This window comes from Megalopta genalis, chromosome 1, assembly GCF_051020955.1.
Source record: "Megalopta genalis isolate 19385.01 chromosome 1, iyMegGena1_principal, whole genome shotgun sequence".
Lineage (NCBI taxonomy): Eukaryota > Metazoa > Arthropoda > Insecta > Hymenoptera > Halictidae > Megalopta > Megalopta genalis.
The window spans coordinates 23619139-23644279 of record NC_135013.1 but is presented as its reverse complement, the minus strand read 5'-3'; the positions used below and the strand labels follow the sequence as shown (position 1 = coordinate 23644279).

Here is a 25141-nt window from a genome sequence, read left to right as displayed (position 1 = left end):
TTCGAGTCGAAATAAAAGGCATATCAGACATCTGTCGATGTCGAAGACACGTCGACCGACCGCTGTCCGGCCTGACCAGTTCTCCGCCTAATTGTATTAACGCCGACGTGATTTACTCTCCCGCGCTACGTTACTTTTGACAATCACTCCCACGTGCACGTATCAACCGTGTACGCGTACCATGATTATTAACGAAGAACGCCAACCAATAAGAAGCAAGCTCTGCTGACGCAAGACGGCCGAGCCAATTTTTCGGCTTGCGTTTTCGCTAAGGAGAAAGTTGCTTCAAATGATCTGAGGAATCCTCCAGTTCCGGATTCCGAGACATTTTTGAGACACCCTGTATAATACACGTTTTGTATTCGCATAAATCTAAAAGTGCCAATCGCCACGTTGCAACTAGACCGAATCTTACTATATAAAATACATTTTGATACATATGTTAAATAACTTTGAATACGTGTAAATTACACTAGATTACCAAATTTCATATTCTCAGGATGTGCACTTTGTATTATTAAATCATATAGCAGGACAAAAAAAAAAGAAAAAACCAATCTTCTCAACTGTCTCTTGTTCGTCACTTTATTTACTACATCTTGCTCTGTTGTTATATTTATTCCAATGTCCTAAAAAGGCATCATTTCTCGTTATTATATTATTATAAACTACAGAATTTTTAACAATTAATTAAGTTCGGTATCGAAGCAATATCTTTGACTTTGATAGTGTTGACATAAAATTTTTGATCGATGTTACGAAATAAATAAAATACAATTACTTATCCATACACACACATATATAGTAATAAGTTTATCTGTAAAGCTGCATTTCTGATGAATGCACGTGTTCTGCAGCAATGTACGACTGTCAACGTCAAGCCGTCTATTTATGAAACGCATGCGCATGAAACGAGCATCGGCACATGGTCTACCTGATACGCATGCAGATGGCAGCCATATTGAATTTTAGTTCAAAAGTTCTTTCGTTATGTATCAGAGTTGTTCAGTAGCTTGAAAGTAAAATTTGAAACCAAGTTTGATGATATTTTTTATTATTGTTGTAATTTTTCAGTCTCTTAAGAATCATAGCTGTGTTTACACAATTTCAGTTTTTCGATAATCCGTGTTAATATGTTTCTACTACATAGGTATTTTAAAATACCTCTTTTGTGTAATTTTATCGTGATATGTTAGTGGGCATAATATCCACTTATTAAATCTATAATAAAATATTTGGGAAATTTTGGCCATGTCTTATAATTACGAAAATAAATGTACAAATCAAGATGCTGAATCTATAGACTTCAGCAAAATATTGGACACTGAATTTTCAACGCAAACGAAAAATGTTGAAGTTACGGTAGATACTACAGATTTGCCTTTACTGCTTATAACTAATGCAAATAAAGAAGAAGTGTTGAGATTTTATTGGTGGAACGCATACGAAGATCCGTACAAAAAACCTGGAACTTAATTTGGTAAGGTCTATGTACCGTCTACGAATACATAGTGTCCTTGCCATATACAAGTTGCAAATATTCCTCGAAGAATATATTTTCTTCCCAGAGTGCATGTATGATCAAATATTTATCAAGCTTGTTTGATAAACCAAAATTGAATTCAATGAAAGATGTTTATGAAGAATTTAATGAGTTTGCAAAGAAATCAGGAATAAAAGAATTTCATTGCAGTACAGTTACAAAACATTATGCTTTTGAACAAGAAGATACTCCATTAGTGTCTGAATATTTAGAAGTCAGATATCCAGCATGGTATCCAGCTATGCCTTCCAATTATTCTGGATCATCGATAAAGCGTGTCTTTGGGACTACAGTGAATGCTTTAGAAGTATTTATAATAGAAAGAAATATTAAAGGACCCTGTTGGTTAGATGTGAAACATCCATTACCAAGTCGTTTAGAAATTTGTTGGATTAAAATAAAGGTATAATAATTTAATCTCTTGATTTGATCTATCGTTAAGTTCTAAAGCTCAACAAATTGTATAACATAACAGGTGACTTGTGCGAAGATGGAAAACATATGTTTGTTCAGAGCCTCCAGCTTCACCACCATTAACAATCATGACTTTAAATGTACGAACATCATCGAATTTGGAATCTCGAGAGAATGAAATAGTCATGGTTGCGGTATTAATACATCACGAATTTCAGAGAAAATTTTCTTTCACTCTCCAGATAGAGAGGTAAACTTGAAATTATACTTATTTCGTTTTATCCGGTATATTAAAAGCTATAATATAGTCTTAATTTTTTAGTATTCAGAAGTAGAACTTTACAAATAACTGTGTTTTTATCGTTATCTATTTGACGCTAGTCGATCAAAGTACGAAGGTATGTATTCAAGAAAAATGAATAATTAAAACTCCTTGAAAGGAACGTAAAAAGTGCCATTTATGTGCTTTCAGACTTACTAACTCAATATCCAGAAGGTATGAGAACAGCATACAATCGTTTAAAAGGAGAAATAGAAAGGGTATTGGAACGAAGTTCATTTTATTTTGTAAACTTGGACACGTTATTCCAAACGGTATATTTACCACACAAATCAAGAGGTCGAGATTCACCTATTCAGGAGATACATTATGAATCAGATGATGAGATTTGATAAGTTCAATCGATATGCAGAATTGTTTGTTTATTTTTGGTTTTACAGATATGTGACATAAAAAATCATCTATTTAGTTGTATATTTTGTTAACACGATTGCCGTTAACGATTCACGTAAAAATGTGGTGCAAGAACACCATTACTATTCTCGCCGCACGAAATATGAATAATAAATATGGAAACCCAATTTGAAAATTACAAATATCCCAATACTTTATGAAATTTTTAACTTGACACGATATAAAACGCAATGTTCAAATAAATCACAAATTCAAATATATTAAATAAATAAAACTTCAATATATATTTGCACTTTCATCGTTTGAATATTGCGCCCAATGAATTTGTACTTTCCAAATGATAAAGAGTGTCGTAATGCAAATGAGGTATACAGAATACTCTATTCTGGCTAAGAAGATTCGATTTCTCAAATATCGGTAACGATGACCGTGATACAGAAATGGCAAGGGTGTCAAATTTACTCCCATATCTCGTCTGTGAAAATAGATTGGGTGTCAGATGTACTCCCATAGGACGTTTGTGTTCTGGAGCCCAATTTTATACAGAATGAACACATCGTGTCATCTATTCGAAGAATATGTAAGTTCTTAGTTGAAAAAGTTCCCGTAGCTTCTGTGTAGATGGCGGTCGGCACCATTAAAATTCAAGCTTGTATTTTTCGCGATTAATATTTATAGAACGAAGAGAATTTGTAAACAATTCATCTATCAAATTTACAGCGAAAAAGTTTTGCACATGCATTATTAGCGCGGCAAATGCTATAGAAGAAATAGCCGTTTAGTTTCATTTAGGGGATCGAAGGACATACATATTGGACAATTAATTAATCATTTATTCTTACTCGATACCATCGTTTATACATTTCACTTAGAAAATCTACGTTGTAAAAGTCAGTACATCCATTATCAACACAGACAAGATTGTTCGTTGGTTGTATTAAAGTTTACGCGTCCATCGTAAAATATTTTACAAAATAATTGTGCACAGTACCTGTATAGAAATATCGTAATTTTATTTGTTGAGCCAACCGGGCAAGACGTGTTCGGTTGCTTTCAACAAAGTGACACCGGTGAACGCAAATCGTTGCGACGACGCAACGGACTGTTAAATAAGGCACTTATACAAAAGCTACAGTACAACAGCAACGTAGAAAAATATCGTTTCTTTGACAATTTGGCGATTAAAAATTATTGTGCGAACATCGATAAAAAACGGTAAAGAGTAATATCAACAATTCGAAAAGCTCGATCGATCTGGTCGATTTCGAAAATCGCATGTGCTTCAACCCTCTTTCCATTCACGATCACCGTACTTAATAGTTGCAGTCTGCGATAGGGTTAGTTTTGATAAACAAATGACTTTTCCTACATTTTCAAATGCATAGTGGATACAAAGATTTTGCGGTGTATCGATACGTAGACTGCACATTTTATGGATCGAAGATGTCTATAATTTAACGCAATCTTCATTTTATATTCGCGTTTCCGTCCAAATATTTACATTCGACACTGGCGGTAAAGAGGATCGACCGCTCTCGTATACATCCTGATCGGATAAAGCCTCTGTGCTGTTCACGAAGAAATAAATAACTTGTTTACAACTGCGCCGATCCTCGCCACGTGGAATCGAAGCCACAGGCGGTATCGGAATCGGAATCATTGTTATGTTGCGATCTGGTGGTAGCGACGACAGTGGTGGACGTTGGTCGTCGATGTTGACTCGATCGGGACACTTTGCCCTGTAGCAAAGGTGTGCTGGGTTGGCTGGCTGTGTGATCCCGCGACGATCCAAAATCCTGTGCCCTTCGACTCCTCCTCTTCTTGATGGCTGCGTACTTCGGGGGTGGCATCATCTTCTGGTCCAACTGAAGAAACAGTCAAAGTTATTTTCGATTCTTCGGTTCTAGCAATCCCCATCGGGCAACGTTTATGGTAATTTCACTTAACCTTTTAGGCACGGCTGAATTCTGCGCGAGGCTATTTCTCTGTACGGCAGAGTCTGATATGTACTGTACAGAGTGTCTGTATATTCTGTCTGTATATTGTTAAGATATAGTTATATTGTTAGCAGTTATATTGTTAAGATAAGTCTGTATATTGTAAATCGATGCGAAGACAAAAGAAGTGTGAAACAATGCATATGAAGACGATTATTTGATTCGAACGACGATCGAGTGAGCTACTATAGTGGTAAGTAGTATAGTATAGTAAGTAGTATAGTAATATAGTATAGTAAGTAGTATAGTAATATAGTATAGTAAGTATAGTATAGTAAGTAGTATAGTATAGTATAGTAAGCCACTATAGTGGCGCGTCGTCCAGAGAGATGACATCCGCGAAAGCCACTATAGTGGCGCGTCGTGCCTAAAAGGTTAAGCTTGGAGGTTTCTTAATACAATCTTTTGGCGATTTTTACGTCTTTTCAAAGCTTCACCATTTCGTAAAGGATCAAATTTCTGGAAAACTCCGACTCAACTTAGTCGAAGTCATTGAATCATATTTTGAGAACGGATTTTTATTTTTCATGTCATGTTCGATTAACTTCGCTTCGATAGTGAAAAACTTCGAAGACACTTGCTCCAAGATATTCGATGTAAAATGGTTATAAAAATATTTCCAAGAAGCTCGATAAAATTTGTAAAAATTATTCGTTCGTCAACTTAAACCCAAAGTAGGATGAACTTTCCATTCGATCCTTTGTTAACCGAAACGTTAAACCCTTGCCGTACCATTATCTTCGCAGTTACATCCATTCGAACTATTTCAATTGCAATCATCTCTTAGAAGCGAAAGAAGATTTCTGTTCATTTCATGTCGACGTTTATTTAGACGTTTATTTCGGATGTTTAAACATTCGCGACAAGAGAACCGAATCTGATTCGTACCTATAATAATATTCGTACTCGTCGGGTTATTATTAAAAGTCTGCATCATGAATCGGGCATAGTCAAGGTACAGCAAGGGGTGAATGCCGACGAATTTACGAGCAAGAAATCGGACGGATCGGAGCCACCTTTTTACCATCGCACGGAATAGTTACTAGAAAATTCACGAAAGCCGAGTAAAACGAATTTTCTGGCCGAACCTCGAGATCGAACGTCTTCCGCGAGATCCCCGAGCGATTTAGCTCCCGGTCAGCTTCCCCGGCAGCCCGCGTCTCGCGAAAGTGCACCGTGCGGCGACCGCGATCCAACGTAATCATCTCTGGACGCTAAGTAACGATTTTCGATTAAAATCGTGCGACGAAGTATCCTGTTCGGACGAAGGTCGAGGAGGACCCGTGCCCGGTAATTTCCGCGCATCCTTCAGCGCCGAGGAAAGCGCGCGCGTTAATATTAAAAACGAGTTCGCGTATTCGTCGCATAATCGGCGGAGCCGGGGCCGCGTCCAGGGGTTGAATAATTATAGAGGGTCAAAAGCGGTGCGGCCCCTCTCGGAGCGCGCGTCTCGCCGGCAATTTCTCGACGGAAAGGGGGGCCCGTCCGTCCGCCCGTGTACCTGCACATTATCCGCCGAGCCCCAGCTCTTGTGTATCTTCTCGTGGTTGTTGCTGCTGTTGTTGCTGCTGGCACTGCTGCTAGTCGCCACACCCAGGAACTGGCTGAACGCTTCCGTCGTGCGTTTCACGCGCTCGTTCAGCGAGCCAATACGCAGGAAACCAAGATCTTTCTCTGCGTGGTGAATCAACGATCGTGTTAGTATTACGCGTTGCTCGCGAACGCGAACCCTGATGCCAGGTCTCTGTTCGTCCTTGGTCGTCCTTGGCCGACCGATTTCCGATTTCCGGAGATCGAGAACTTGGGAGAACGGTGGCGAGCTGCTCTCCCTACCTCGTCGCGCGAGAGATTAACCCTTTCGGTGCGAGCGCGTTGTCCGCCGTGACACTCCCACTGTACGGGGTGCCGCGCCGAAAATGCGCGCATAACGCAGGGTCGGTCCACTTTTGTACGAAGATTTTCTTAAGCGTTAAGCAATGATTGTGCTTAATCCGTTTCTAAATCTTTTGTTTCCTGTAAACATTCTGTAAAGGGCCTACAATATGTTCAAATCTATGAAGAAGTTTCGAAGAAAAATGTGACCTGAAATTTTTTAAATCGATTCAGATCAAACGACAATTATACCTGTAGCTGTTTTTTCGGAATCCTTGTAAGAAAAGACTTTTTATCCGTTTGAGACCCAGGGATTATTCAGAAAACACGGTCGAAAAATGCCGAACAGCGTGATAGCGCTGCTTGGGACTCGAACGGTTATTAGAATAGTTTCTAATATGTCAGAAATATGGCTTACGTGGATGCCAGATGTATTCGGCACTCGTCCATATTGGTCATCGGATGGATGCCGGATATATCCGGCGCTCGTATCGAAAGGGTTAATATCTTGTCAAGGTCATCGGTCTGAGAGAAGGTTATTTACTCCGTCAGCGCAAAGAATTCCATAATCGAATTAATTTCAAAACACTTTGGCCATAAGAATCTAGATATATTATCCGTTTTTCTCATCATTCAAGTTTTTGATATATAATTCAATTACCCGGGGAAAAACATCTTTCATTATTTAAAAGATCCTCGCCGGTCAAAACTTTAAATGTATTATACGTTTTAAAAAAAGTTTAGCTATTACATTTTTTGACCGTTAACCAGCCACGAGTGAAATGTTAATATTTTCTAGTGCAGGGTGTTTCTTTATGAAAGTTTATTTAAACATGTCGGTAGCTCGCCAGTGTTCTGCAATATTGCATCTGTGATCTGCAACGTTGCATGTTGCGATCTCCGGAAATCTTTGCTTCCCGAGCATTACTTTTGTTGTTTCGAAGGTGATCGATCGCATGCGTCTAATCTAAGAGGCCGGAAGTGGTTCTGGGGATGTTGAAATATCGAAGATACGTAGACGATAAAAAAAGGAAATAGATGTTTCAGGTATTGTTAAGGTCTTAAGATCGATCTAACGCGGACGAAGTAGAAGCGAATGTTACGTGTTACTTAAAATAGGTACAATTAATTCCAGGCCAGGTGTGGTTCGAATTAGACTGGATTAGGTCCTAGCTAGAATTTAATTAGTTTCTGTTAGATATATGGATTAGTGAATAAATAATAATGACTAGAACGGCAGGGGAAATATATATATATATAGATATATATATATATAATATAAATATATATAATATATATAATATATAATAAATATATATAATATAAATATATATAATTTATAATAAATATATATATAAATATATATTTATATAAAATATATATAATAAAAAAGATTTTGCTTTAGGTGTAATCAAATCCTATGCAGAACAATTCTAATTGGAATAGAACGGTCTTCCCTTGAAAGTTCAAAAACAATACTCGATCGGAACTTTAGATTATTTAAAAAAAAGTATCTGTTCGATTCGAATCGCACAGAATATCTGTACAAAAGAAAATTCGAAAAGTCTAGATTTCCGAATCGCACGCGGGAAGACGACTTTTCCGCGGTCATATACTAACTCCACCGAGCATGCATATTACATGTACAGCTCCATTGTCATTAGCTAGAGACGCTTCATGCGAATTACTTCTTACCTGCATGCTTTTTCCTTGCTTTTATTTCTGAAATAAAATAAAAAATCATTTGAGACTGTCTCGGTGGATCCGCAGCGCGCGGGCGTCGCAGGAGATAATCGTGAGAGTCGCTTAGAATCGTCAAGGTTAAGATGAAAACGGATTAGTCATTCTGGTTAGGTTACTGTTGTGTTAGAGCGACTGTAGTTGCGTTGTATCGCAAGCGTCGCTTTCGGTTAATAACGGGTGGAAAAAGAGTTTCTGTGATCGGTGCTGAGCAGCGCAACTACCGAATTTCTGCAGCGCTTGTAATATAAGACAGAGTTGAGCCGTTTATTTTGAAAGTGGCATAAGTCACTTTACCGTAATGGAAAGTGATGATTTTTTAATGTTTAAACGAAATTATTTATACCGAGAAAAATATCAGTATCCCGAGATAACAAATACAAGTAAATCTTCTCGAAAGTTAGCGTCCATATTTTTAAACGTGTTAAGACGCAAACCCTTGAATATATCGACTTAAAAACAAAGTGACTTATGCCACTTTCAAAATAAACGGTTTGTTGATAGACTGTAAACCTTTCTGCAGATCCTCCTGTTCTGGCATTATTACTAAAAAAATTGAAACAGGAATGATTGATTTGAAAAAACAATTGAAAAAACAATTGGAAACGATTGAGACAATTTCTTACAAGCGTAAAATTATCTGTGATTATAATTTAATGAATTTTTAAGCGCATTAAGATGTACAGTCTATTTATTTGAAAGTTAACTTGATAAACGGTCAAGCGACTATTTTTTTAACGCTGCTCAACAGAGACCGATCAAATCATTGATATAATAAAACAATTATCAGGCATCGATCTGTTCGCAGATCGGGAAAACGTTAGATTCGTCGACTGGACGAATATAATTCGATCAGGATTGTTAATCTGGTTAAAAAAAAGGTTGTTTGTTATCGGATCGAATGTCTGCGAAACTTCGAATCTTCAACGAGAGTCGACTGCTCGAGAAGAATAATGCATACATCGGTGTAGAATATTAGGCTACGTTTGTTTTAAATAAATATAGATAGGATATAGTCGGGTGTGTTAATCAGGGTTTTCGATAGAAGCTCGTTCTATCGAGCCACAGCGAATCATTAGGGATCAGGGAATGTGGTCGGTGCTGATTATGCGTTTCTCATGCTCACGTGTACATGCTTTATTATCGTGTAACAGTGATAACAGAGAGAACACTAAGAATTATTGGGTGGCGATGCGAAATAATTTCTACATTCCAGTTTCTTTTTTCCGATTATGTATTCCAATTTTATTGATTGCGTGTCGAGAAGCACGTTATCTCATAGAAAACAGAATTCAGAAAGTTTACCGTAGAAAATATTCAAATTGGAATACATCTTCAGTTTCTTAAATCCTGGATTCTTACTTTAATTATAAAATCAATTTTTTCGTTCTCTTATTACACCTTATATTCTATTGGGTTGGCAACTAAGTAATCGCCGATTTCAGTTATAGATGTCTCTCGCTCCCATTTTTATGATATCCGTAAATGTTATATTATAAAATTATTATTATGTTATTTTTTATTATCCGCGAATGTTGGCAACTGGACAGATTGAATGCAGCGGTCAAGGAAAAGCGAGCAGAATTGGTCGATCGTAAAGGTGTCATTTTCCAGCAGGACAATGCTAGGCCGCACACGTCTTTGTCCACTCGGCAAAAATTGGTGGATATTGCTTGGGAATCGATGTTACACCCACCATATAGCCCTGATCTCGCGCAATCGGATTGCCACTTATTTCGATCCCTGGACAACTCCCTTCGTGGTAAAACTTTGAATGACGACGACGCTGTAAAATCTCACTTAACTCAGTTTTTGGCCGAAAAGGATCAGACTTTCTACGAGCGTGGAGTTTTCAAGTTGTCGGAGAGATGGCAAAAAGGTCATCGAACAAAATGGAAAATACATTACAGATTAAACTTCGTTCCAAGTAAAAAAGAATTTTTTATTTCATTGAACAAATTGACAATTACTTAGTTGCCAACCCAATATTTCTACCATCGTTTGCTCAACTATTTATTAAAGCCAATGAAAATATTCCACAATTTAAGATTTCAATTATTACGAGAGACAAAGTGCGAAAACTACTGATTAAATTCAGATCGTTTTATAGTAAATAATAAATCAAGAAGAACGATAGTTCGCATCGCCGGCTAAGGGTTAGCTCGCATCATCTACGGTGCTAGGGGGCTAAAGTCTTTAAGTACTACTGCCACTTCGAGTCCGTTTAAAATTTGCTCAGAACGTTTATTCGAATGAAAGAAGAATCTTTTTCTCGCGTATGTCTCGCAGCCGTATTCCAGTTACAACGACAGTTAAAACTCTGCGTTCGAATGAACAGTCGTTACTTTCTTCTTGATAAAATCGTTTTCTCCGTTAGCAGTTTAAGCACGGGGCACGCATGTAGCTGAACGATCAAAATTCTTATTCGCGATCACAATATCGATACAGTTTGACGCGATCACAGAGAACGTCACAAGAGCACTGGTTCGCGAAATTTAGTGTTGATCAAGCGATTACAAGTACAAGAATTACAAAAATTCTCTTCGGAACTTCGGGAATGAACGGGTCCACTGTGGTGCGTGAATCGATCGGAATAAATAACGGGTTTGTTGCGGACGGATTTTGCAAGCTTTTGTTTTAAAAAACGATATTCTCGACGATCGACGACCAGAGCATACATCGATATTAAAATGAACAATTTTAATAAGCAATAAAAGAGCTTGTCGTATCGAAAATGCACAGACGTTGATACATTAATTCGTAAAGCTACTTAAAAATATTGAAATTTCTCGCATTCACGATTCAATTGTATGTATATTATTTAAAATTAATTATTACGCAAATTTTTCGTTTGTAAACATCCAAATACGAAGACCCTGGTACGCTTACTTTAAAACATAGATTCCAATAAATTATTTTCTTCACTTCGAGATACAGATATACATTTCCACTAAGAAAATATGTTCCAGAGTCTATCGTCGCTTAAAAATGATTAACAAAGAATTGGAGATCCTAGACCGTTTAATAACATTGTTTCGAATCTTTCTAACACACGATTCCACGTCCGATCTCCGTGCAAGTAATCTCTTCGCTGTAGAACGAATTCTCGTTGAAAAATCCGTCATAATTTGTGCAACAACCCGTCGACAACAAAATGGCCGCCGCGGTGCCAAAGAACCGGTGAAGATGGACCCGCGGATTCTCCATGGAATACTCACGTCAGCGTCGACGAAAGTGACAGTCATACGTTACGTTTTTAAGGTGCGGCTACTTTAATCTTGCGACACAAGCGCTTTACTACTTTAGCAGAGGTGTGCTTCTGAACTTGCCTGTGCGTAGCGGCAGCAGTAATCCCTACAACAAAAGAATACTTCCAGAGGCCCGATACTCACCAGAGAGAGAACAGAAGAGGACAGAGATGGGGGAACCATTTTATCCATTTCACCACCCGTAACCATAATCCATCCTCGCTATATAATATCAACCATGATTCGTCGTTCCACACCTTGAACACCTTGGACACCTTGCTCGCTACCTATCCTAGGAGGATCAAGCGTCGCCGGTGCATGCTGACGCGCATTCAGAGGATCTAGCGATACGATGATCGAGGCCGCGCAAGATCTTGCGAGAATTTGGAACGATCGGGACGAGTTGGAAGACAAGACGAAATGAGAGGCGTTGGGGATAGTAAGACAAGGATCTTGGTCTCTGCTAATTTTTAACGTTTTTTTTGTTGAAACATCTCCGTGTTTAACCAGTTAGATGTGTTTTACGAGTATACTCGTCATGGAGAAGCGGCGGTATTTTGTGTCGCGACGAGTATACTCGTCGCGCGTAAAAAATAGTAACCATTGGCTATTTAAATTGTAATTTCAGTGAAAACAAAAACATATTCTCAAATTTCAAGATGTTTAGAATATTTTCAGGCCGATCTTACACGCGAAGGTGTTTACATTGTTATAAAAATAACCTTTCCTTGTTTTCCTTGCTTTGCCGAATACCACTTTACGGCAGCAATTTAAATTTTTAACTTTTACAAGTATTTGATTTTTTCTGCGTTTTTCGTTTATCATGTATGTAGTATATGTTAATGTTAAGCGAACAAGTAAATATTGGTAATAATTTAATAATTAATTTAATAATTAATTAAGTTAATTTCATAAAATAAAACCGTCTTTTCGATCCAATATTTTAACTCTTATTCTATGTTTGACGAGTATACTCGTCATCGCCGCAGCTAACTGGTTAATGATCGGGGAACTAAGGAAAGATTCTTCGAGCTCGCTAATTACACAGTATTATCTTTGCGATCTACGATATGATGTTAGGACTCGCTATACAATTTTCGAACATACCGGGGTGTGAATAATTATCGACTCGAATTAACATCTACATTTGTAGCGATATATAAACGAGAACCTAATAAAATATCATATTCGTATATTTCTACATTAGAAATAATATAAACTAGAAACGTACAGATACGATGTTTTTTGTTAAGTTTTCGTTCGGATCTCGGTAATATAAGAGAAAAATTACATCGAGTCTCTGATCATGTACACCGCTGTAATTTGCTAAATACGGATGTCGTTCGTTTCCATGAAATCTGAACGAAATTCACTTCGTCTGAAATGAAAACGATGAATATAAATTCGATTCGAATCAGAAATGTTCCAATTATCGTAATATCGATGGAAATCATCGAGCAGTTTCGACGAATTATTTATCGGCGCTTTTGTCTTTAATTTGCGTTTGTATTCTGACAAGAGCACGGGTAGGGAAGCGAGGAAAATGGGAGGCAAAGGACAACAGCAAGCGTACATCGTCGAGACGAACGACCGGAACATGCACGCGAGCGAAAGAGAGCCGACAGTGAAAATAAGCGAACAAGATGGAGGCCGAACCAGAGCCAAGCGCATGAAAGCGGTGCAAACTGCGGTATATCTGGGATCGTAACTTATAATTGCTTTATCGTGCCGATTCAGCATCGATTCTACACGACCACTCGGCTTCTATCACCGATTTAAATTTATCGAGTCGATTGTTGCGCACTTTTTCAGCCGACCGGTATTCAATTAAGCGAGAATATCTTCTTTTCCCGCACCATCGACGATTCTAAATCATACAAGTTCGAAGTATTTTCTAGATCGGAAAGAGACTCTATTTGCATCGATGATCAGTCCCTATTCGATATGCCTGAATTTATTATCGACAGAATAACAAAGTTCTTTCTGAATTATTCAATGGAATTTATGGAATCGTTGGTCGCGTTGTCGTTCGAAAGCGATGCTGTGAAACTTCATCGATCCATGCGGTACAACAGCTTTTATGTCGCAATTTTGTGCGATCTACCAATAATAGTTTCAGATCTTATATTTGAAATAAATGTAATATATAGAAGAATAATATATAATATAATAATAATATAATATATAATATATAATATATATATTATATTATATTATTATATTATTATATAATATATAACAATATAATATAATATATATATTATATTATATTATTATATTATTATATAATATATAACAATATAATATAATATGATAATAATATAATATATAATATATAGAAGAATAATATAAAGAAGAGAAAACATCGAAAAAGAAATCGAAATTTGTTTCGTCATTTAGCAGAAAAGAAAGGCGTTATTTTGGAAAAAGGTACGATCGAAAGAGGCGAGAATGCCTGTTTTATTCGACGAGATCATGCGGGAACAGAGACTTTCCCCCGCTCGAATGTTCGCCTTTTAACGTTACACAACTATAATTGTGAGCGTTCGGCGACAAAGCTATTGTTCGGTCGTTTAAATGCACGTCCGTAGACCGCCGCGTTTTTCTCAGGCTCGCGATTAATGTGAAAATTAATGGAACGACGCGATCGCGCCAACGATAACGGGGAGACAATGATTCTCTTCTGTAACTTCTCCCTACCGCTGAATGGCGAAGGAGGTATTATAAATACAGCGACGAAATGTAATTCGCGCTCTCCGATCAAATTGCGCAAACGTTGAGAAACTTTTATGCCGATTATTTACGACTCTTTCTTGTGTAAACAGTTTTACAGCCGCTCAATTGATAAAATCGCTAGACCGTGGATATTTATTTATGCATTTGCTGATTCCAACAATTATTCAAGAGGAAGTGAAATCAAATCTTGTTTACACTGAAGTAAGTTAGGACGCATTGCCGATTAGCGAATATCGTTTAACACTAAATTTACCGAGAAACAAAAGCGATCGATACGTGTCGTTTATAAAAATGATAAATTTAATTTATTTAAATTCTTCGCGATTTTCATCGTAATATCTACTTGGGAATAGAGATTTATACTACCATTTATCATGATAGCGAATTTACAATTTTGTAAATTTAGTGTTAAAAGCTTAGTTCCTCCGAATTTGCTTGCAAAATTTTGAGTTTGCATTTGTCTGCAGTCTGCCGATAAATAGTATGTTTTAAATAGAAAAATATAATAACGAGAATATATATATGTCGATAAATCATTGATTAGAAAATGAATTCCTAATTTTTCGGAACGAAAACCTGGAGGAATTGTGGTTTCATTTTGAATTGGACCTAGAATATTGAATGAAATGGGAATGGTTTGACAAAATTTGAACTGAATCTCAAGAACGTGGTCCATCGATTACTTTAGATTAAAATCGTAGGTGAAACGAGAATGGTATAGTACTTACTGCGGAAGGTGTCCTGACTGACGGCGGCCTCTTGCGAGACCAGATATTGTCTCGCTTTCTTTCCACTGTAGTCGCGAATATCCTGATTTGCACCTACACAGTTTCATGGCAGAATACATGTTCAGTAAAACTATCGCTACAAATTCTCTTTGCGACGCCTACTTTCGAGAACTGCATGTAATGCTACACATTTAATTTTGCCAATAGTTTATATTTATATAAACTAAAATAAATAAATATTATATATACTATATATACTAAATAAAAATATACTATAAATATACTAAAAATATATATATATATAAATAAAATATACTATATATACTAAATAAATATTTATATATATTTGTTTAATAATTAACACACTTGCGCTAAATTAAACATTTGACTCACCGTATACTTGGACTAGAAGGTTGAAAACGTTCTCGTGATCGAATTGCATCGCGATGTGCAGCGGCGTGTATCCCTGCAACATTCAATAGTTATTCAGACTTCTGTCTGAATCGATATATTTCGAGATATAAACAGAGTTGGACATTATTCGAACTGTTACGGATATATAAATATTTATCTAAAATAATTATTCGAACGAATTCTTTTTAGTCGAATATTATATTCGAATAACAATTATTCAACAAATTATTCTATCTATTTATTCGAATAATTTTGCATTTTTTATACCAATAAATTATACAAATAGAGATTGCAATATTATTTGAATAATAATGCGAAAAACCGTTGACCGTTTTTTGACGTAATTTTTTCAGCATTATTAATATTTAAGGGTTTGCGTTTTAACACGTTTAAAAATATGGATGCTAACTTTCGAGAAGATTTACTTGTATCTGTTATCTCAGGATACCGATATTTTTCTCGGTATAAATAATTTCGTAGAAACATTAAAAAAATCACCACTTTTCATTACGGTAAAGTGACTTATGCCACTATCAAAATAAACGGCTCAAATGTACAAAATATTCGGTTTGTATAAAGATCCGCGATCTACTTGCAACGGAACGCGCGCTATTGAGTTCTAAGTAATGAAACCGTATCGAAATATTGGGTTGTCCGGAAAGTTCGTGCCGATTTTCGGTAGGTAATATATCACAATTATTGAAAACAAATGACATGTGTACATATTCTAAAAGAGATAACTTCAGCCATATTTGGAAAAAGTTTGGTTACGATTCGTTAATTTTTATCAGTTTTGTACGCCTTAGAATATGGTGGCAAATAAAGCGCATTATAGACATTTAATGCTTTTCTTTTTCCGAAAGGGCAAAAATGCCACACAAGCGGCAAATAAGATATGCGCTGTTTGTGGCGAGGATGCTGTAGCCGAAAGAACTGTGCGGAAGTGGTTTGCTCGGTTTAAAGCTGGAAATTTCGACCTCGAAGATCAAGAACGCCCAGGTAGGTCGTCCACCACAGACGAAGATACGATTAGAACAGAAATCGAGAATAACCCACGCTCAACATTACGTAAATTAGCAGGAATGCTAAATAAATCAAAATCAACCATCCACGATCATACTGTGAAGCTTGGCTATGTAAAATCGGCACGAACTTTCCGGACAACCCAATAGTAACAATCGTATGAGATAGAAACTGTACAACAGAATAATCCGCCAATAATGATCTGTTTTCCCGAACGAAACAGAAAACAGCATAAAAATTCACGCGATACCAAGCAGCTTAAAAAGCCAATTTGCATAAAGGTTCACAGTCTAATTATTACTAATCGCAGATCGCGATTCGCTCCCTCCTCGTTCCCACGCAGCCCGGATCAACAATAACGGCTCCGATCGTAGCATGGGGAGCTCTCCGAACAACGAGCACGGAAAAAAGGCGCCAATCCGCGAATAAATCACCCGATCGGCGTCTTATCGTGTCTCCGCTCGCTCGCTCGCTTTTTCTGTTCCACGAAAGAGACCGGCGGAAGGCTTGCGGGACGACGGGAGCGAGGCAAAGAGAAAGAGATGAAGAAAAAAAAGCGTCGCGTCGGCGCGGTCCCCGCGGGGACAATGAGGAATTAATGCCGGCCCATTATGAATATCACTCGGAGCGTGCGAATTCGCGTTTCCGCGACAACAATATTATCGCCGGGGGACCGAGTGTGTGCGTGCTCGGGCAAGATTGAAACGCGATCCCGCAAAAACGAACCTCGCGTGCGATAGATCGACAAGCGTATGAACTTTCCGACTTTCATCCGGCCATTGCGCGCGGATCCCCGGCGACGAGGAACTGAACGTTACCGATTTTCACCAGGATTTTCTCCGACGTTTTCTCGGCGTTCCCGCGGAAATCACTTCGTCGGAATGACAACAACCCTCGTAAAATTGTTTTCTTGCGAACTGCACAACGATCAGAAATTCGATGAATTTCATATCTTTACATAATTTTTTCCGTAATCTTGTTTTCTTCGAACGTCGTTGCTGCGAAGACGGTTCTGTATTTGTTTCGTTGATTTTTTGTCAGAAATGAATAATATCTGCGATTTATTCATTGGTTATTTACAACGAGACATTGCGAAACGTAAAGAAAAATTGAAATGTAAATTGTGCGCAAATATTTGACTCGTGCTCTTTTTCTGTCAATCGTTAGTTTCCATGTCGATAGGGTTGCAGCAACCCCCAAAATTGGAATTGCAACAGTTTGCTGAACGTTTGAGAAACTGTTACAAAAATAATCATCGAACATCACCCCCTACTTTTTCTCATAATATCGCGCATAGGATAGAAACATATTATATTAGATATCGTATGAAAATATATTATAAAATTTCGTATAAATATATCATAAAAATATATCATGTGGATATCGTATAAAAATATGCTTTCTATAGAAAGTAGAACAGATTGGCGGATTCACGAGAACAAAATTGATTTTCAGTCATGCGAAAATTATTAGCCATCGTGTACACGAAAAACATTCGCTTAACACTTTACCGACCGGCAGTCGATTAATCGACCTTTTTATTTTCCGTTAGATTCGATTAGGTTAGACTGGCAAGTAGCGAGCAGCAAGCATTTCTTATTTTGTATTCTGATACTCGTTGCTTTGCTCCGAAAGCAACCATATTTTTATACAGTTCATAAAAATTTAGCCTTCGCGACGAATGAAAAGGATAGCGTTGGTGAGTTTTATCTCGACGATCTGTCAGATTGTCTTCGCTGCTCTTCGGCAAGTGGTACCGACGACGAAAGTGATAGCAGTAATGTAATGATTCGAAAGCGACGTTCTGTATTACCACTGATATACAATGATTCGGAAGACGATGATACAAATAATAACGTTGAAGACAGCAGTGGTACATGGTCGACGAACGACAAGACTATAATTTTGGAACTTTTCGAAGGCAGCCCCGGCGTAAAAATTATGCCAAGTTCCCCTGAAAGTGTAATGGATATTGTCAATTTATTCATTGGAAATGACCTGATCGAGCACTTGGTGAGGGAATCTAATAGATATCATTATCGAGCCATAGAAAAATATAGATTTATATCAAAAACGAAAAAATGGACAGACACCGCGGTATCTGAAATGAAGAAATTTTTGGGCCTGACAGTTCTAACGGGACAAGTAAAGAAGGACGTTCTCTACGACTATTGGTCCACGGATCCAACCATAGAAACGCCATTCTTCTCGAAAGTAACGAGCAGAAGCAGATTTTTACAAATAATGTGTCGGTTAAAATAATAATGCCGGTGTCTCGGACGATATGCGGCTGAGTGGCCGGTGAGAAGGGCATAGGATTCTCGAACCGCTACCGGTCGGTAAAGTGTTAAATGTGAATACGTAGTTGACCGAAGCACGTTATTTAAGTCCATAGCTGATGAACAGACGCAGTCCGGTTCAACGGAGCGGACGTAAATTAACAAGCTCAATTTGCCGAGCACACTACACACGATTATACAAATGTGCGAAAATAACCGATTACGAGAACGGTTAATAATCCGCCATATTTTACAGCGCCACGTTTCCGGGATCTATCGGGGGATATCACATATCGGATACACGGAATCGCCGTGGACACCACCGTGCGCCCGCTCGGTCGACAAAATTATTCAGGAAGATTCGGATCTTAATGCCGAGCTGCTGAATTATTAATTATTATAGGCGTTACATATTGAGAAGGCAATCGAGCCCGACCATGATACCACATATAATATATAATAGTATCTCGGTAAGAGCGCGCGAGGATCGCGGGCAGATGTTTCCTGGCGGCGGAAAAGCGGACGCCTCTCTCTCACCTGCCGCCCTCTGCACGATACTAATTGCGAGATAACGTCACTCGAATATTCCGCTCGCTGCTACGTAATTTCTAGAAAGCACACCGTCGATTTCTCGAGTGAGAACAGATATCTCGCGCCGCTATCGATTAGCGTCGAACGTATAATATTTCACTCCCGGAACGTGGAGAACGTCTTTTCTTTAACGGCCGGTGGATGTAGTCTGCGGTGACCGGGTCGAAGGTGACCCGAACATCAATTTTCTTCTTGGCAAGCAAATTTTCGTATCGGGCTTTTTTTTATTTAGGAAAGCGGTTAAGGTAATTGGTAAGATACGTGAACCTAATACTGTGGGACTACGCGCTTTACTGCGTTTTTGAAAATAGAATTAAAATACGTGAGAATAAATGATTAGCTCTCGATAAATAGTTATCTATAAATTATTATTAGCTCTACGATTCAATGAGAATGTATTCTCGTGTTCCCGGTATTCTCGAAGCAAAACATGTTGTCACTCATTGTTGTCGAAAATAAAAAGAAAAACTCGAATGAATGGAGTTTTAAAAATGAAAACGAAGAAGAATTCAAAAAGAAAAAGAAGTTCACAGCGCTCCTAATTTAAGATGAGTCCGAACTAGAGATAGTAAATATATTATCTAATTAAATATTTATTAAAAGCACGCATTTAGTTATTTAGATATTCGATAATAGTATTAAAAATGAAATATAATATATTATACTATAGTTCACAAATTAATAAGAGTTTTATTTATTTAAAATGTAACAAATAAAAGAATTCTAATCACAATATGTAATCGGTATACAGAACCCTTTTTCGTCTGCAGTAACACGTAAAAATTAAATCGATTTTATTGTTTCATATCTTCTTATTTATTTTCTTAATATTTTCTTTTTTAATATTTCTTATCATTAGGTTTTAGGGGCCACTAATTTTGTCTGTTATACGGAACATTTCCTGATAAATTAGGATAAACATTAAAATAAAGTAATCGGTAAATTTGCCCTATGTATTGCATTGTAAAAGAGTCAAGCTTGAATTTATTAATATAAAAATACATAATGTAGTAAAATGCTGTGATGTGAAAGAAAACATAAATAAAAATGACAGGTGCGATAATTTTCTATAAAATAATTTTATATTTTAATATTATAATATTAATTATTATATATAATATAATTAATTTAATATTATAATAATTTTATATTTTATATAAAATAATTTTCTATAAAAACGGAAAAGCGAATAATAACGGCAGGTGGAAGAATTTTCTTGGAGACTAAGAAACCAGATAATAATAACTGGCGCGTTTGACTGGTAAAAGTCGCAGCGTATCGTCCATTAATTACAAGAACAAGCGTAGGACAAGCCGAAATGCTCCGTCGCCGGCATATCCGCCGTAAAGAAGGATTAAACCACTCGTCCCTGCCTCCTGCGACAATGTAATCCCTCATCGCGCTCTAATAACACGCTCTTTGTCCGTATATTACACCGGTAGTCGCTATAAGACGCGCGACACGCAATTATGATGCAAACTACAAGGATGCAACGCGACTCTTGACCTTTGCACCGTTGTTGGGGTTGTTCGAGACCCGATATCGCGCATAGAACATTTTTCATTTGAAAATCGAGTCTTCGACAGGAAATAATGTCCGATCTACGAAAGACTCCAACGAGCATTGTAGCTATTCGAAAAATGGTAATTGTGCACTTGACATTTAAATAGAATAATGTAATGTTATCCAGGTTAAAATTCCTACAATATCAAAGTCATTTAATTAATGAAAGCGAACCGGAAAAATTAAAATTTACCATGGAAAATATTATTATTTATTATTATATTTGTTACATTATATTTATTATATTATTATTATATTTATTATTATATATTATCATTTATTATTAATATACACTTTTGTATTCTGCAAATTAGAGGTTCTGAAGTTCATTTTAGGCTTAACAGCCTCGGATTGCGATGATCATCTGATCATTCATGATTATTCAATTTTTGGTAATTAAAAAAGTCATATTGTTGTTGCACGAGGAACAAAAGAGAAAGACAGGTTTGTAAGAGGTATAATAATAATAATATAATATATATATATTATATATTATATTTTAGATAATATATAATATAATAATAATAGTATAATAAATAATAATAATAAATTCGAAAAACTGACGAATGAAGTTAAGAATGTGTAATCTAATTTAATGTTCACAATGTGTAATTTAATAGCACTTCGCTCAACTTGATTCCAAAAAATGATACCGATCACCGGCATCGAAGTACTTTTCCGCACTGCCGTAAATAGTAATAATTGTCATAAACATCATGATATCGGAGCGACTGCCAAGCCACGTGTTGCTCGTAGTCGGAGCAGAGTCCTCGACCACCTTGATCGCGAAAAATAGTAACCGCGGCCGACATCTAAATTAATGGATTACGCGCTGCGGTGCGCGAATCACCGTAATCGTTCGCCTTTTTTTCGCAATTAGTCTTCGTCAGGATAACGTTTTAAATAGCCGAAGAAATTCACGGGCGTTGCGCGCTGATAGAATTACAATCACGCGTTATCGTAAACACACAGATAAATGGCAGCCGACTCGCCGGTACCACGCTAATGAACGCCCGCGACGTGCACTCATTAATTAGCACCGTTTAGTCACTTTTATGGCGGCACAATTTGCTTGGCGCAGATCGCCGGCGATTAGATAAGAGAAAAAAAATCGGCGGGACAGGTCGGGCCCTGGTTGCAAGAGCCTCGACGGAGCACCGACGACGTGTAAATCGCATTAATTCCTCGATGATCGTTTTATTGCTCAATTCCGGCGACGTGGCACGTTAAATCGGGGCAAGTCCGAGGACTTAATCTCCTGCCGATCGAGACGAGATCGATCCGTGTGGTCGAGGCTCGGACGAAATTGCGGGACCTTGAGGTATCCGTATGCAAAGTGGAAACTCTCTTGGCGACGCGATGGTCGCCCGGGTCGAACCGGTACCCACGAAAGCGAGTCCACGATGTGCTCCGAGCACGATGCCCGGGCTCGATAAGTGCGACAAATTGCGCGTAATCGTGTGCGTGCACCGGTCATTATACGGCGGAGGTGAAAACGCGGCCGATCCGCAAGATCGCGCCCTCGATCCACGGACGCTGACGGGAGCCGGGAGATCGTCGATCACCGAGCTCGGGATCTCGGAGAGAAAACCGATCCGCGTCCCCAATCGCCAACACGTGGCCCGCGGACCTTCAAAATACTTCTCTCGTTTCGGAGGTTTTAAAATTATCAGTAAAAAAAAACAATTTGATTAACGATTAACGATTACAGCCAACATGAAATCGTGTCCACGATTGGAAGTGATTAATGTGCGTGCTCTTTGGAGCGAATTAAAAACTTTCTTCGCGAATTGCACCGAACAGAAAGAAGATAGAAATTTCGAAATTTCGATAGAAACTTTGTTTAATGATTTTAGTCAGTTGTTGATAATATAACGATGCTTTAAAGTTCCTTTGATATCTGTACAATTTCAAGTTCTACAAACTTATTTTGATCATGAATGCATAAAATCCGCGGTCTGCTTATCATAACGTAAGCTTCAACGAAGAAACAGTTTTTATAATTTCGACATTTTGAAAATGAAAAACGCGAGACCGGTGGTCATTTTGATCGACATAGCAGGTTTAGTTTAAATGATTGCGATTACAAAGTATAATATAATTTTTAATATATTAATACTGTATAATTATATTAATACTTAAAATTAATTATTAATACTGTAAAATTAATACTGTATAAGTATAATATAATAATTATACAGTATTAATTTTACAGTATTAATAATTAATTTGAAGTATTAATATAATTATACGGTATTAATATTATAACATATACGGTCAAAGGCAATTTAATTCATTTAAATGTACATTTCAGAAATATAAGTACCCAGTTACATATCCATATCCCCACAGATTCTTCGAATTTAATTAATAAATAAACATTTTGATCTGTCCTCAAGAAGAACGTGATCTGACGTAAATTATTTTCTGCAGGCGAATTACTATATTGCAATAAAACCCGTAGGGCATGTGCAATGATTAATCGTTCGAGGTCGTTCAAGGTCAACTACGATGAACGCAATTTGGTTCAAGGTAAAAACCACAACATGATCTCACGTTTTCTCTTAGAACCAGCTGCTGGATACATTTTTTATATTATTTTAATTTTTGTACTTTTTATATAAAATGATAACCATCCAGAAACAATAGAAATTTTCCATCTTGCGAACTTGAACCCACTGGTACCATTGGTAACGTTGTACACCCTCCACCAAAAGTATTAGGACACCTGCTTAATTTTGCTAATAATTAGTATTATAATTATTTAATATTATAATTATTATTAATATATTAATTATAATTAATATTATAAATTATAATTTAATTAATGTCTGCGAGTTTTATGCCATTATATTGCCATTATATGCCATTATATCGTCGAAAGTACATGTTAACATATAACCATTTGTCACTTATGAAGAAGTCATAAGAATTTCCTGTCAGCTTCTCAAATATACGTAATTTTCTGTAAGGATGCCAATACTTTCGAATGGGGTGCATATCATTAATCCTTTGCACTCGAAGCCATTTTATTTTTAAATCCAAAATATTTTTCCTGACTTACAGCACTTCTATTCCACATGACTTATAATATTTTACGCGCATGAAATCGAGTCTTGCGGCTCGTACAACAATTAAATAAATTTCAGATAACATAAAAATTATTTTGGAACCTGACAGAACAATTTTTCGAGTGCCTCAGAGCCACCACTCGAGTGCAAAGGTTTAATATCGTCTTCGAAAAAATTCGTCTCTAAAGAGATCGTCGACGCGTTCGTCGCAAAATTGTCACAATTTAAAAAAAAATGCCGCCAGTCGCGATCTCACTGGCACAGGGATTCGGAGAAGCCAATATCTGGGGGTCGATCGAAATACAAAACGGTCGAGGAACCAGTCGACCCGCCGAAACCGTTATGATTTAGCGACTCGTAAAGGCGGGCCCGATGTAGGAAAATATTAAAATTGAAAATCCTCAACGGTGATATACGCGTGCGTGATATTGGTGGCCGGCAGCTGTCTCGTTCCCGAACGTTTTGCTCGTCGCCGAGCGAGGAAACGAAGAAGTAGAAGAAGAGAGAAATGTCGGGCTAGAGGGTGCGAGAGGCGTACGAGAAAAGATCCTGGGAAAAGTGTGAAACGGGGGTGGGTCTGGAGGAGAAGGGTTCACCGACGGTTAGGGGATGGCGGACGCGATATTGTCTCGAGGCGCGGCGGTGACTCCGCGTGTCCCGACATTGCTACTTTAAAATATATTGTCGAAAGTATAATAGGGATGGGGATGGGATCGCGCGCACCGCGTAACGTCGACTACGACGTGCACGAGGAAATAGAAAAGGGTCAGAGGAGAGAAGGGAAGAGAGCACGAGAGCGAATGTGTATGTGTGTGAGAGAGAGAGAGAGAGAGAGAGAGAGAGAGAGAGAGAGAGAGAAAGAGAGGAGAGAAAGAGCGAGCATGCGTGAAGGAAAGGGTGTCGCGCCACTTGTCGCGAGGACACACGTGTCGCACGCTATTGGAGTTGGAAAAGGGCGCCCCAGCACCCCATACGTGACGTTCCCGATCCCCCCGTGCTCTCTATATGGCTGACTTTCGCCCACCTATACGCGGGGACTTTAAAGTGAAATAAATTCGAGCCGACGCGACGCGAGCCGAATCGATCTCTCTCTTTCTCCTTCTTCTCGCTCTTGTCCGACCATCGCGTCGGTGGCAACCCCTTTCGCAGAGAACCGTCAGACGACCCTCGGTAACGACGAACGTTGTGATCGCGGCTTCGACGCATTTGTCACCGCGTTTATTGAGCG

At 37.8% G+C, this 25141-nt stretch overlaps 2 protein-coding genes across 4 annotated transcripts; one reads left to right on the top strand and one right to left on the bottom strand.

The window, feature by feature from the left end:
* Positions 1-578: 578 nt before the first annotated feature.
* LOC117221459 (DNA polymerase alpha catalytic subunit-like) lies at positions 579-2935 on the top strand. 2 transcript variants are annotated; one of them, XM_076523431.1, is made up of 5 exons: positions 579-1480; positions 1569-1946; positions 2019-2207; positions 2280-2355; positions 2430-2935. In XM_076523431.1, exons 2-3 carry the CDS (start codon positions 1578-1580, stop codon positions 2133-2135), a joined length of 486 nt encoding a protein of 161 aa, XP_076379546.1. In that variant the 5' UTR covers positions 579-1480; positions 1569-1577; the 3' UTR covers positions 2136-2207; positions 2280-2355; positions 2430-2935. The 2 variants fall into 2 exon arrangements, 1 of the variants encoding a protein (XP_076379546.1); XR_013033800.1 differs by having other exon boundaries at positions 581-1480; positions 1694-2207.
* A 528-nt stretch (positions 2936-3463) lies between these two features.
* On the bottom strand, positions 3464-15462 carry LOC143259804 (uncharacterized). 2 transcript variants are annotated; one of them, XM_076523427.1, is made up of 5 exons: positions 15366-15462; positions 14973-15065; positions 8216-8242; positions 6150-6322; positions 3464-4516 (listed from the first exon to the last, which is right to left on the bottom strand). In XM_076523427.1, exons 1-5 carry the CDS (start codon positions 15445-15447, stop codon positions 4247-4249), a joined length of 645 nt encoding a protein of 214 aa, XP_076379542.1. In that variant the 5' UTR covers positions 15448-15462; the 3' UTR covers positions 3464-4246. The 2 variants fall into 2 exon arrangements, with proteins under 2 accessions (XP_076379542.1, XP_076379544.1); XM_076523429.1 differs by lacking the exon at positions 8216-8242.
* Positions 15463-25141: the final 9679 nt, after the last annotated feature.